This window comes from Lycium ferocissimum, chromosome 3, assembly GCF_029784015.1.
Source record: "Lycium ferocissimum isolate CSIRO_LF1 chromosome 3, AGI_CSIRO_Lferr_CH_V1, whole genome shotgun sequence".
In the NCBI taxonomy this organism is placed as follows: domain Eukaryota; kingdom Viridiplantae; phylum Streptophyta; class Magnoliopsida; order Solanales; family Solanaceae; genus Lycium; species Lycium ferocissimum.
Genome location: NC_081344.1, coordinates 50555652 through 50571027, shown reverse-complemented (window position 1 = coordinate 50571027; position 15376 = coordinate 50555652). Strand labels below are relative to the sequence as shown.

The 15376-nt window shown below is 36.9% G+C and overlaps 1 protein-coding gene across 1 annotated transcript; it reads right to left on the bottom strand.

Annotated features, from left to right (window-relative positions):
- Positions 1–737: 737 nt before the first annotated feature.
- On the bottom strand, positions 738–13542 carry LOC132050267 (pumilio homolog 1-like). The gene is made up of 9 exons (XM_059441436.1): positions 12835–13542; positions 9210–10660; positions 8983–9124; positions 8713–8820; positions 5526–5738; positions 5324–5434; positions 4562–4756; positions 1447–1621; positions 738–1147 (listed from the first exon to the last, which is right to left on the bottom strand). The coding sequence occupies exons 1-9, from the start codon at positions 13213–13215 to the stop codon at positions 1110–1112; spliced, it is 2814 nt and encodes a 937-aa protein (XP_059297419.1). The 5' UTR covers positions 13216–13542; the 3' UTR covers positions 738–1109.
- Between the last annotated feature and the right edge of the window lie 1834 nt (positions 13543–15376).

Here is a 15376-nt window from a genome sequence, read left to right as displayed (position 1 = left end):
TATACATGAGAAGAGAATAAATATTCAGTACTATGACATATGTCCACGTGGGATAAAGAAATAGTTGGTTAAAGTGTACAATTTATATAAATTTTGGTACAAGTATTCATTGCTGTGTCAAAGTGTACAATTTATATAGCTTCTAGTACAAGTATTGAATCTTTTGTGTTAGTCCTCTTAAGACACTTATTTGGTCAGGTAATATGGGACGGAGGGTGCACTTCATTTATTAATTCCTAAAGAACGTGAAAAGTCAAAAGTGAATAAGTAAAAGTGCACGGAGGAAATAGATGTGTCCGAAAATTAAAATTGAAGTGCATACGTGTATACATGAGAAGAGAATAAATATTTCATACTATGACATATGTCCACGTGAGATAAAGAAATAGTTGGTTAAAGTGTACAATTTATATAACTTTTGATACAAATATTCATTCTTTGTATTAAAGTGTACAATTTATATAGCTTCTGATATAAATATTGAATGCTCTGTTAGTCCTCTTAAGACACTTATATATAATAGAAAAGAGGGTATTTTTGTACATATAGTATACCAGAGGATAAAATCGATCCTTTTCACATAGGGGCAAATTTGACCATTTTCCCTACAAAAAATGCACATTGAATTCTTAAAAAGAAAAATTGACTTGCCAAAAAAGGAAATTGGAGATGAAAAGGCCATGTAGAAACTTGCATTCTACTACCATGATTAAAGGAAAATCTGGTGCAGTGAACAGTTTAGAAGAAAAGGTTTCTTTTATTTAAAGGAAAATAATTAATTACCCATACATTTGGAAGACATGATGTTAACCTAAAAAACATGTGCTCTGCACATGGCAGCAGTCACGAACAGACCTCTACAGTTTACTTTTTACACCCTTGTACAGTTACTTTTATCTCAGGTATGTTTACCATCTGGGCCTCACCGAATGGCTAACCCAACTCTAGGTATACCTCAAACTAATAATGTACAACTCAAGTATTACAAACATTTTTATTTTTTTAACATGCTCCACGGTAACAGGTAGAGCCAAATCTAAGACAACAGAACAAAGACAAGGACACTCAACCTGGCCTCAGTTAGCTGTACAGTTTCCTTCCTATGCCATCTAAGCAGAATACGAAGCCAGAAAGCTGATCCTCCTCTCTGCAAAACATGCAACACCTAGTTAGAAATGCACTTCCACTTATTTATTGCAATTCAGTCATAAACAAATCCAATATTAGGTGCAAAGTTCCAAAATTGACGGTGGGCAGTGGGCAAGGCAGCTTAATCAAGTACAAAACTAGAGTATAGCAAAACAAAAATTAGAGAAGAAATCGAGTAAACTAGGGAAGAAATATTGATAACCCATCGTGAACATAAAATGAGATGTCAGTCTTAACAGTCGGGTAAAGACATGAGTTATCATAAGCTAGGAAGAGTGGAGGCAAAAGAAAGAATACCTCCAGCAGCAACTAGTTTCTCTACACGGGCAACTATGTGTTTTCCATAGGTATATTTCTTCAGAGCATTTAGATGAATCCTAATTCGGTTGAGAATTAGTTCAAGCTGCTGGTCATCACACGTCTCCAGCACTTTCTGTACTACATAGTTTGCAAACTGATCTTTCATCATCACCTGCACATCAAATCATAAATACACAAGCTCCCTATGAATACCAGCAACATAGTTTTCCTACTGCCTGAAGTTGAAAGACAATTGCTCACAAATAGCCTCTCCATCACATAAACAAAATTGATAGGGTTTGGAGTACAAGGTGAAAGTACGCAATTTTCAGCATGAATCTAGACATCAATTCCTACTTCTTAATATAAATATCACATACTTAGAAACTATACACAAAGTATTATAAAAAACAATTTTTGTAATTAAACATAATAAAAATGTTTTTAAAGAAATCATAATTGAACAGAAGAAGTTATTTGACTCCACAAATAGTAACTGCCATAAAACATAAGGAAATCGACTATCCATGTCCAAGAAGTATGCACGATAAGTTCTGAAATAAAATTTTGAATACATAAGGTAAGAAAGAAAAACAGGCATAAAGTGATAACATATGAAATCTCCACCATAACCATATTTGATGGAAGAAATGTGGTTTACAAAGTAGCTATCCTCCATCTTGCCACTTCGAACAGTTTTCTTTTCCTTTGTTCATTTAAGGGTCGTTGGTTGGTGAACAAGTTATACCGGGATTATACTACGTAAATTAAAGAATGACGGGATTATTTAGTTGATATATGGTAGATGTTTGGTTCATTGGACTGAAAACGGAATATACGGTATATAAAGCATTTGTTTGGTTTTACCATAAAGAAATTGGATAAAGTATTATTTCCAATTTTAACCTTGACTTTTTTAAAGAGCTTTGGGAGATTAGCTTTGATGAAGAACATCTTTGCCATTTTGGTGTTTTATCCCGTGACTAGTAATCTCGGGATTGTTATCACACATTGAGTGGTAAATAATACCCAGTGTTTTAAAAGGCGTTTGAGATTAGCTTTGATGAAGAACATCTTTGCCATTTTGGTGTTTTATCCCGTGACTAGTAATCTCGGGATTGTTATCACACATTGAGTGGTAAATAATACCCAGTGTTTTAAAAGGCGTTTTCGGGGCGAGCCCCGGGGCGAGCCTTGGGGCAAGGCGTACCAAAAATGCCCCAGGGCGATGGGTCGGGGCGAAAGTCCCAAAAGGCGTACGCCCAGCAATTCGGGGCGTACGCCGGCGTTTTGGGGCGAGTTTTTTTGTTGGGGCGTGTTGGGGCGTAAGCCCAGAAAACTTCTTCAAACTAAAACGAAATTTGTTAAATAAGTCCTTAGTATAATGCCCAAATTCTCAAAAGTCAACATGTAATTACTCAAATGTTTTAAAAAGGAACTGAAATATTAAATTTAAAAGTCAAGACCTTTTTTATTGCTAGAATGCCTAATATATGTTCTTTTCAATTATTTATCTTGTCTTTTACTATCTCAAAAAGTAACGAGCGATACTTGTACTTGTAAGTAGCGTATAATAGATTGTTCTAATTAGTTTTTTTGTGGGGGTGGAGCATATATATATATATATATATATATATATATATATATATATATAGAGAGAGAGAGAGACGTCTAATAGATTGTTCTAATTAGTTTTTTTTTTTTTTTTTTTGGGTATATATATATATATATATATATATATATATATATATATATATATATATATATATATATATATATATATATTACTTATTTATAGTTTTGTTCAATTTTTACACTATTTCACCTATTTAAAAGTATTTCTTATAATTATATCATTTTATAAAATACTAAAAATTAAAACCCCATGGGGCTTACGCTCCGTGCCTCGGGGCTTACGCCTCACCGAGGCAGACGTAAAACGCCCCGCCTTACGCCCTCGTCTTTTAAAACACTGATAATACCACAATTTTGGTGTGACTAATTCCGAGATTAGGTAAATGATACCACAATTGTGGTGTGACTAATTCCGGGATTGCTAAACCCGGAATCAAAAGTTCAGCAAAACATGGGATAAAATAATCACATATTCTATCCCGAAATTTTGCTATTACTGCCTATTATTATTATTGTTGTCTTGGCACCTTTTCTTGAGCCGGGGGTCCATTGGAAACAACCTTCCTACCTCCCAAGGTAGGGGTAAGATCTGCGTACACACTACCCTCCCCAGACCCCCACCATGTGGGAATACACTGGGTATGTTGTTGTTGTATTCTATCCCGAAATTATTGACTCTTATCCCACCAACCAAAAGTAGATTCTAAAATAATAAAGATATTAACAGATTATTCAATAAGATAGATACAAAAAGTTTCGTGGTCCAACCATACCTATTCTATTAGCATCTTCTACTTTTATATGAATCATTTCCATAATTTGTTTACTTATGTTAGACGTGAACTTAGTATTTTGTTTCTTTGTTTAAGTCAACAATTGATTTCTATATTTTCTGTTTTACATTTTTCTCAATGTTATGTTACAGCTGTCCCTCTATCTGTATAATTACCGCTATTTTTTCTCCCACGCAGATACAAATGAAAAGAAAGTCTTTTAACTAAATAATGAAATAAAGAGCTAAAAGATCTCCTCCTTTTGCTACCACTTTAGATATGCTCTATCTTTAGTAGCTAGGATCTTTAGTAGCTAGGATCACCCACAGCCATGCTCTAAAAGGAGCCAGTAGTATTTTCAATTTGAAGTACTCTTAGCAAACCAACTCTTAGCAAACCAACAAACTGAAAGAAATGCATCCCAGAGGGTTCAAAAAGCTTACTCAATCATGTTAATTAGCACAAGAAGAAGGACAACCCTCCCCCACCCCATTGGAAAAGCCCAAGCTGCGCATTAGGCCGAGTGCTTGTGAACAAGGAGTATTTGTTCTCAGAAAACCATCTACACTAAAGCTCAAGGCCACCAAAGCAAAGCAATTACATCTGAGTTGATGTGGTTTATATTAGACAGCCAAAAGTACAGAGAACACTTAAGTAAGCTTGAGCATACCACTAGTGAAAGAAGCTTCTCAAAACTAACAAACCTGAAGAGGACCATTTTCATCTTCGGAGCCAAGGATCTCATCCACCAAGGTTTGGCGTTCTTCAGGAGTTCCAAAGGTTAAACACTTCTCTACAACATTTGAGGCAAATTTCTGCTGGCTCAACTGAACTATCTGCCCCGTCAGCTTATTAATTATAGAAGTGCGCTCCTCTGGCTTTCCATGTTCCAAAACATGCTGTTACAAAACATATCAGTACTAGGGGAGTAGTCGAACATCTAAGCAAAGACATTATGACAGAATAAATCCCTCTACCCAACCCCCCAAAATGGGAAAGCCAATGACCTCGGTCCAATTCTTATCAACTGTACAACATTGAGACATGAGAATGCATTCTAGTATGGCAAATGGAAACTGCTAAGATCTGCCAATAATGAGAATGCATAAACTTTACAAATAAAAATTGTACACCAGTCAACATGGAATTTAAACAAGAGTTAGCATCAATTTTCATTTATTTGGCTCAATGAGAGACAAATGAAAAGTCCTTAAATATAAAGAATGGTGGTATTTCAGAAAAGGCCTTCCCCACAATGCACTATCTAACAGATGAATAAATTAAACCCCAAAAAGTTGGATGTACCAATCTTTTTCCAAAAAAAAAAAAAAAAAAAAAGAAACCAGCATGGAAAAGAAGTGATGGTTTTTTAAGCTTTAATAGACTAGTTCACATCTTCTGGTAAATTAGCAATCTTGAAACATCACATTGGTAATGAGCTATGGAAGTTGAGATATGCAGCAGACCTGAACGACATAATTCCCATATTGATCTTGCGCCAGCATGCAAATAGATTGCAAAATCTCCTTCATCACAATGTTCTGTGTTTCAGGATTATGGCAATGTTCCAAGACTCTCTGTCATGAGAAAGTAAATTGAAATAAAAATCATCCCGTGGACACAGAACACCGAAGAAAAATAAAAGTTTACAAGCAATTCAGTTTTGACCTGTATCACCCGACATCCATATGGATGGGTGGACAATGTCACAACTTGATCATAAAATGTGGAAACGATAAACTGGATGGCATCCTCTGGAATGCATTCGATACACTTCTGGATAACATGATTCCCATTCTGATCTCTAACACAGCGCATAGTATGACCATCAAGCTCTCTTACCATTTTGGTTTGCTGATCCAGATCTACCACCTCTACGGCCTGACATATTCAAGAGGGCATAAGAAAAGAGAGAACCTCAAATATTTAGCACTGAAGTGCCATAGAAGAAATCCTTATAACAGTATGATGCATAGAAGCTGTGTACATTGGATTATAAATATGCCAATTTCCATTCGGTGAGACACTAAGTACAGAATTCAGACCTAAGCCCAATCAACAAATCCATAAATACAGCATCAATAGTTCTAGAGCAATGCAATTAGAGACAGGAAACGAGGCCACCCTATCGGAAGCCTTTGGACACCAGTGAACCCTAAAAGTCAATATTGTAGCAGGCAACAGTTTCATATAACAATTCAAAACCATTCCGTTCGTATTAGACCAAGATGGTATCAACTTTCCAAACTTACAAAGGGTATGCCATTAACTAAATACAAAAATCAGCTTAGACGGTTTCCATTTTCTTGGTAAAGTGAATTTTGGCATACTAAGACAAGAACTTTGCGTATTATTTGAGAAAGAAAGGTGTTATGTCATAACAGTCCGATCATAGGAAACAAGAAATATTTTGGACGTTCAGTTCCTTATCACATAGTATACCCATTTTTAACAAGGACAAGAAGCAGCTAATGTAGCTTCCAGGGGAGACAATCTACCATAGGATGATAGGATAGGATAGCCCCAGTAATTCAGCTTATAAAGAAATGAGATTCCGCTTTACATGCCACGAGAATAGCCAAGTTGCAAGGATGTCAACTTTTTCCACTGCTCTAGCAATACATAGCCAATACAGTGACATAATTCTCTCCAAAACGAATTAAAACTATTTTTTCAGTAATAGCTATGGTAATCATCTAGCAGGTTTCCATCGCAAAAATACAACATTTTTAAAGACAAGGAAGAAGGGAAAGAAATATGCAGAGAAGGGAAAAGACAAACATTAAAAGAAAAATCAGAAAATAGTGATGGGAAATTGAAACAACAGCAGCAAAGCCTTTCAATTTGTCAAATGACTGGAGTTTCGAAAGGAAGGCCTAATTTAACTACATCAGTTTGTGATTTCAAGTTCTCAACTGACATTACTTGCTAAATTACCACACATAAGCCAGGAGAAAACAAAACGAATAGCCTGTTTGCCAGGTTTTTTGGGAGGCTAAAAGTGCTCTCCTTTGTTTTTCCCCAAAAAAAGCACTTTTTTGAGATTTGAGGTGTTGGGCCAAAACGGAGAAATGCTTTTGAGCAGCAGTAGAAAAGGTTTTTGCTTTTGTGGAGGAAGCTACATTTCTGCCTTCTGCCAAGACGCGGAAGCAGAAATTTAATTTTCTCAAGACAAAAACATTCTTACTATAAATTTATATTTACCAAACTATCCCTTATTACTTTAACCTTCTTCTTTTCCTTTTTTGTTTCTCCATTTCGTATCCTTCTCCTTCTCATTCTCTTTGGAATAGTCTCTCAACTATAAATACAATCTCCTTATTCTTTTTCTCTTCTGTCGTTTCTTCTCTTCTTCCTCTTTGAAATAACAAAGGCAGACCAAGAAAATTAATTTTTTGAAGACAAATAGTCTTACCATAAATTTATATTTACCAAATTATCCATTATTAATTTAACCTTTTCCTTTTGTGTTGCTACCATTCCTCATCCTTCTCCTCGTCCTTTTTGGGATAGTCTCTGAACTATAAATACGATTTCCTTTTTCTTTTTTGTTTCTACCGTTTCTTCTCTTTTTCCTCTCTTCTTCTTTGAAATAACAAAGGCAGAAGGAACAGAAGGAAAAATATTCTTACTGTAAATTTATATTTACTAAACCCTCAGGGGTTGGCCTGGTGGCAATTGACTTGAGCCTTGGGGTGCTCCCTTTCAAGGTCTCAAGTTCGAAACCCGCCGGGTGCAAACAATTTCGAGGGCCATCGGATCGGGGAAACCCCCGAATTACCCGTGGTGCACTTGCGGGAAACTCCTTGCCGAGGGCCTGTGCACCCCCGGGATTAGTCGGGGCTCAAAGAGACTCGGACACCCGGTGCTTAATCAAAAAAAAAAAATTATATTTACTAAACTATCCTTTTAATTTAATAACCTTTTCCTTTTCCTTTTTTGTTTCTATCATTCCTTATCCTTGTCCTCCTCATCAATCCAGCTATAAATAAGACACCCTTTTTCTTTTCCTTTTCTACTGTTTATTCTCTTCTTCCTCTTCTTCGCCTCTTTGAAATAACAAAGCTAATCGCCAAAATCAAACAATTTTCACGAGGTATGATTTCTTTTCTTCTTTTGTAGTATATCAGTTAAATCATCTCCAGTTTCTACTTTTGCCGCAATTTTGTCTAGGGCGTATTTACACATATGAAAGAGCATGTGTTCTTGCGTTGTCGTACCTTCATTTAATTTTTAAGTATAAAATAGAAAATTTAATTAAGTTTTCCATAATGAATATTTTAAATTTATTTCTATGTTTACATAATACTAATTGTAATATGACCTTGATACTAGTTCTTTCGTTATTTGACACTCAAGCACTTTGTGAAAAGATTGGTCAAACACAATTTGGTTATCAAATATTGACAAAGCACTTCTCAAATGAATTGGCCAAACACAAACTACAACAACAACAACATACCCAGTGAAATCCCACAAAGTGAGGTCTGGGGAGGGTAGAGTGTACGCAGACCTTACCTCTACCTTACGCAAAATTGCAACTCTCCAAAAGTACTTCTCTGAAAAGTTATTTTGACAAAAGCGCTTCTAAGCATAAGCAGTTTTGGCAGCTTGGCAAACAGGCTTTTAAAAGGACATATAAGGAACATGAGATAAATATCATCCTGAATGACACTACACATCATACATTATAGTGAATTAGAAAATGTAACAAATCCAGATTATAAAAGAGAGCACGAAAGATGGTATGGCGATCAATTTATGAACAGATAAAAAAAATTAAAAAAATAAATAAAAAATTGGAAACTTGTAATGTTTAATTATGAACAGATAATATTACAAACACAATTAATACCTTCTGGATCACTCGGCAACCATACATTTGAAGAGAAAGTGTTAGTACATGCCCATTGAGCTGGTCAGCTAGTTCTCTAATCTGCGATGCACTTCCATGTTCAAAAAACTGAAAAAGTGAAAAAGAAAGAAAAAAGAGAACAAATAAGATCATGTTTCTGATTCCTTATGATTCAGAGCATTTCGCTCACAAAGTGAACAACAAGATACGCCAAATATTGACTTAGGCTAACAAGAACATCCAAAAATGCTAGCGAAAAAGACATCATACCTTTTGGATCACATAATTACCGAACACATCAGTCATCAATGAGAGAGCTTGTGGCATAATCTCACAGAAGACCATGTTCTTCTCCTCTGTGGTAGCAGTCTCCAATTTCTGTTGAATGAACCTGCTTCCGTACTGGTCCGCGCTGATAACAGAAGACATTCGATCAACTTATGAACTTATAAAAGTCCAGGTGAAATGGAAGAACAAAGTATAAGAGTAAAGTTTACCTGAACTCCACAACATGGCCTTCAATCTCCGACAACTCAAAACACTTGCTTTTGTTGCTCTTAAACTCATCTAATAACGAAGAAGCAAACCTTTCTCCCGAGTTAGAACCAGAGTCAGAATGCCAAGCTCCCATTACACCAGATAAGTTCCTCATTCCTAAAGGAAAATGTATGTTCGGTTCCCCATATCTCACTGGACTACCAGGCCCAAAGGGGAGATTCTGAAGTGCTGCACCAGCCAAAGGACTTCCAGGATACGACATATTAACACCAAGAGCTAGATTACCATAGAAACCATTATTGAAGCCACCAGATTTTCCAAGACAAGGAAAACCATACTGTGATTTTTGAGACACAAGCAGCTCCCCAATATATGCTTTCTGAAGCTCGAGCAAATCCATGTAGGAATTGCCTAGAGATTCCCTGTTAACAGTTGGGTCATTGACAGCTGATAGCTGAGCAGCAAGATACTCGGTTGATCTCAAGTATTGAAGGTGCATGGGATCCATCTGACGCAATTGCAGCGAACCACCTGAGGTTTGATTACCAAGTCTATTAATGTTCTGCAATTCAGCAGCAACAGCCAACAGATTAGGACCCAAATTCAGGCCTCCTCCAATTGCTCTAGGATCAATTCCACAGGCACTCATTGCTGCCCCAGCAGCAATATTTTCAAAAACTGAAGGAAAATTACCACCACCAAGTTGGTTTTCCGACATCGGTGGTGATGAAGGGTTCATACCATAACCTCCTAAAACATATGGAGAAAACATTGAATTAGGACTATCAACAGTTGGATATTGAGATGGTGAACTTCCTCCACTACTGAGAGTTGGGGTAGAAAGCCCTTTCAAGTATGAAGGGGCAGAGGAACATGCAGATCTATGAAACTGAACTGATTCAGACTTGTTCGAATAGGAATGCTGCTTCATAGGATTTTGATCCTTCTGCAAATGAAAGAGGTTCTGATGATAGTCAATCTCATTATGAGTTTGAGCATTTTGATATTTTCGTTCATCTCCCATACCATTCACTGACAGACCCATGCCAGAAAATGCAGTTACCAGATCAGCATGCTCCCCCATATTAGATGAAATGTTTTCTGATGCGTTAGGGACATCTAGGTTTCTTTTGTCTAGTGAGCTTATCCTCCCTCCTCCAGCAGAAGGAATACGAGGACTAGGTCTAGCTACAAGCTGAGGGTCAGAGGTGGTACTTTGTGACAATGATGCACCCAAAGCAGAAGCATAAGATTGAGAGCCTGATGTGTTGACTTTTTGGAGTGCAGATGTGCCTTGAATCTTTGCCTGAGAATGTAATGCATCCAAAGATGCCAACTCGCGATGAAGATGAGCAAATTGGGACTCAGAAGGATCTACCACATCATCAAATGCACGGCTAGCTGGCCGAGATGAATGCCTCGAAGTAGATGTTGTGTGATTCACACCATCCTACATTTCCAAATAAGTCTCAGAACAATATACCCAAAGCCCTTTAGATGAAAGTAAGCAGAAAGAAAAAGGAACTCGTGTAGCAACAAGCTGAATAGACGAAGAATAACAAAAAACACTTGCAAGCACACTAAAAAAACAATCGTAAAAACTAGATAAATTGCATTGCTCAGTAAGAAAATTATAGACCTTTACGAATTGCTCTACAAAGATATAAGATATGATCGGATTACATATATTATTGATCAAAGAATGCAAGTCTCTCTTGGTAGCAATTACTAATGAGTAATGATTCAAAGTAATTCCAGGTTTCTCAAGGTACATCAAAACATCACTAACAATGACATGAATTGTCAATAACAAACTCAGACCATAGTCACCAAAATAAGTGATAAAACAATCTTTTTTTGATCAACATTTTTTTTTTTTTTTTTGCGACGCTATGTGATGATAAAACAATCTTTTACAGGTGTACCATGACATTAAGCAGTACCGGTGAAAAAAGGAAAAAAGACATTTATTGGCATTGGTATGAGGAGCCATTTCTCTGTTAGGAAACTGGAAATAGAACAAGCGAAGGTGTTTGACTCTATTCAAAACACGTGTCTGACACACAACATCCCCATCCTAAAAAATATGATGATGCATTGACCAGTGTTGTCAAAGGCGCGCTTAAGCCCTGAAGCGAGGCTCAAAACATGTTGAGCGCTTCGCCTCACTTTATTTGCGCTTCAGTGTCATCAACAAGGCTCTAAGACATACTTTTCCTTGACAATGAGCCTCTCTTGAAGAGGTGACACTAGATAATTGATAATTCACTTTATCGTAATGTTTTTATAATTTCTTTGTCCATATATTTGTTGTTCATGCTTATTATTAGTAGTCTTGGACTAAACATATCTATATTTGTATTATTTACACCATTGCGCCTTTTTTCATTAAAGCCCACACTTTATTTGCGCTTTGCGCTTAAAGCCCCAGCTGACCTTAGAGCTTTTTTTGCCCTTTTCGCTTTTAATAACATGGCATTGACTGCTATACCCAAGTACATGCTGTCCAGTTGAAAAAGCTGGAGTAATTGAATACTAGGACAGGTTTAAATTATAAAGCCGACAAAATGTACAAAGGCACTACAGAAAGGATTACACAATTGCAGAAGCCCTTTTGACCAATATCCTCGAAATCAAGAAAAATAATTTACTGTGAATATCTCACCAACAAAACTAGCCTGAAAGAGTCCAAGATACCCTCGACTACAAATGTGAGGCTCCAACTCAATAAAGAAAAATTGTTGTTAGCAAAGGTGGATCTAGGAGGGGTTGAGGGTGTTCAGCCGACCCCCCTTGGTGAAAAATTACACTGTATATATAAGGTAATTTTTTTTTATTTTTTATGTACATATATAGATTTTGAATCCCCTAAACACAAGGCTAGAGGTAGTCTCAGTGATTAAGGGGGTTCAAAATTCACCTTGGGATCCAAGTTCAAATCCCAGACACTACATATTTATTTTTCGAACCCCTTAACGAAAATCCTGAATCCGCCACTTGGTTGTAAGAAATGAGAACTATAGAGACTCAATAACAGGAAATCAAGCCGACATAAGAAATTAGAAAGTCAATTCAAAAGATTTCAGAAACGACAAGTCTACACTATAGACAATTCACAACAACAATTAACAGACACGAGCTGGATCCTCGGACCACTAGCTTTTAAGCTGATAAAATCCAAGAGTATACGTTTTAACTATGTATACCTCCTTTTTTTTCCTTTTGTGTCCAAGGTAGCCAAAACGCACTGGTGGAAAAACTTCACACGTTATAAAATACTAATTAACACACTTTGACAATCAAGAAAAACAATTATGACATCTAGTTAAAGAAGTCACAATTCCGACGAGGAAAATCAAACCAACACATGAATACACACAGTAATGCTACATATCCAAAAATGCAGACAGCTACAACCTTTCAAACATAATAAGCATGTTATTACAATGTTTGAGATGCAGAAAGCGATATTAACGTAAAGCATTCAACAACCTCTATAAACAGGAATAATGTTTCAAAATCTACTAAACAGGCACAACAAATTATATAACAGATACCAACAGAAATTGTTTAGAAACCAATACATTCAAACATATGTTATTGTATTTTCCATTTCTGTTGCACCTGAATCATCTCAGCCACGCTTTTCTGGTGGCTTCCTAATCCGAGGCCACGTAATCCAATAAGTCCATCTCCTCCGCGCCATTCGTTCTTGTCATCTAATTTTCTGGTATCTCCTAATGGCAGACGGTGGGCAAAGCGGCAGACATCTTTGGAGAGAAGAGGTGGCGGAAGGCGAGGGTTAAGGTTCACATTGGAGCGGTAGTAAGCAATGTAGGCTGGATCACTCCTTAATTCCTCTTCTGAAACACCTTCAACAGTCGGCGGAGCAGAATCACTTCGGAACATGGTATGCCCTCTCTCTCCATCATTCTGCCTTCTATAATCGTTGCTTCCTCCTACCATTGATTCCGATATCATTTTTGAATAATTATTACTAATCATTGCATATACAACATTGACATAAAATTATACCTCCAAAACTCCAAATGTAGCGCAAAAATATGGATCTACTTAAATTAAATTTTATGTCCAGAACTTGTAATAGTTTAAATATTTAAGCTAGTTTCGGACGGGCAGAGCATCAATTTAAGTTGATCAGATGGAAAAAGGTCATCACTGAAGACGGGGTTTTAGAGAGAGTGTTTGTTAGTGCACTGAACAGTGAAGGAAGAAAACGGGGAGTGATAAGTACGAGGACTGTGATGGTACGCACCGTTGGATGAAGAGGTGGACGGCTCAGATTCAGAGTTTTTCTTCTTACAGTGGGCTACCGTTTTAGGGTTTTATTTTAGAAATATTTAAAACTGGATTTTTGGTCGGTGTTTGGATATTTCTGATTTCACATTATTTGTTTTATTAGATAAGATTTTTTAGCGGCATGCATAGATAACATATATTTTTTCTGGCAAGTGAAGATTTATTTCATGAATCTGAAAATAAGACGGCTAGGGTAAGCTCAAAATTAAGGTTTGGACAACGCCAAGAATTGCTCGAACGATTTTTTTTGCCGATAAAAATGTTCTCTACAATAGCCTACCAAAACCCTACCCATATTATCGACTCTGATGGCCACTGTGGCCGGCGGACAGCCTCCGACGGGGTTTGTTCCGCCAATTCCATAACCCACAACTGAACCAACTTATGTTAGCGTAAACATTCACCATCAAACACGACTCTCATACCACCTATTCCATTGAAACCAGTTACGTATCTGCATGCAGAATCTATGATAATTTGGGACGAGGAAAAAATCAACAATACGATCGCTCATGAAAGTCTGCAATTTGCCGTAATTGGCAAATTCTCGTATGGCTGGCCTGACATTAAGGAACTACACAAATTAATTCCCCTTAAGTGTGAACTTAAAGGTGAATACAATATTGAATTATTGCGCAATAGGTACGTTCTGATTCGACTTACGTTATTGGAAGATTATGCGAATCTATTGTCGAAACCTGCTTTCTATATTAGCATCAAGGTTGGTCGTATCAGATGAGAACATTGAAGTGGGATCCTTAATTTGATCAGGATGAAGAAACATCAATAGCCATTGCATGGATTTTGTTTCCATTCCTGTCGCCAAATTATTTTGTCAAAGAATCCATTTTTTTAGTGGCTGCGGCAGTAGGTAAACAATTACAAGTTGAAATGGCGACAAAAAATTAAACTATACCAAGTTGTATTGGGGTCAAGGTTGAAGAGGACTTACTTGGTGAATTTCCAAAAAGGATCAATATAGGCCTGAGAATGAAGGGATCGGGAGAGGTAAAAGCAAAATGGATCAAAATCCCATACGATTACATGCCCAAATATTGTAGAAGATGTAAATTGCAGGGGCATAATGTCGAGCCCCGAAAATGGTCGGGGCGTAACACAGCACTTGGTGCCTGAACTGATGGACCAAGCGAACCAATCATGACTGATTAAACTGCTGAAAATATAATTGTGCGGAATGGACTTAAAGCTGAACTACTGAAGAGTATGACTGAATATCATAATTATGAAATACCGAGATAAGTCTGAAAATATAAAGATGTAGCTAACACGACTAACACAATATCTTAAAATATTGACTAACTGATACTCTAGTCTATGAAGCCTCTAAAGAATACTAAAATACTGACTGTTTACCGGGACAAGGCCCCCAGCATACCTGACTGTCTAACATAACTGACTAAAAGAAAATAAAAGCAACGCCCGAAAAAGATTGGGGCTCACCAAGCAGGTGATATGTAGGAGGTCCAAACGAACAGATCTGTCGTCCTGTAAATCAACACCTGCAATGTGAAATGCAGGCTCCAGGCAAAAAAGGACGTAAGTACATTTGAATTATATTATATGTAAAGCCAACTGAAAGAATAAAATAGTTGTGGGGTGGTCGGTGAAAGGGCGACCCCCCAAATAAATAACATAATACATAACTGAATATTGAAATTGAAACTGAAACATAAGGATAACTGAACTGAAACTTAAGAGTCATAACCATAAGTTTCCCTTTTCTAAATATGAGGGAGTACACCTGTTTACCTGAATTTATAGACTGTGGCCTCTGGCCCAATTATAAGTACAAAATTCTGTGGCTCGGGCCCAAGTATATGTATAC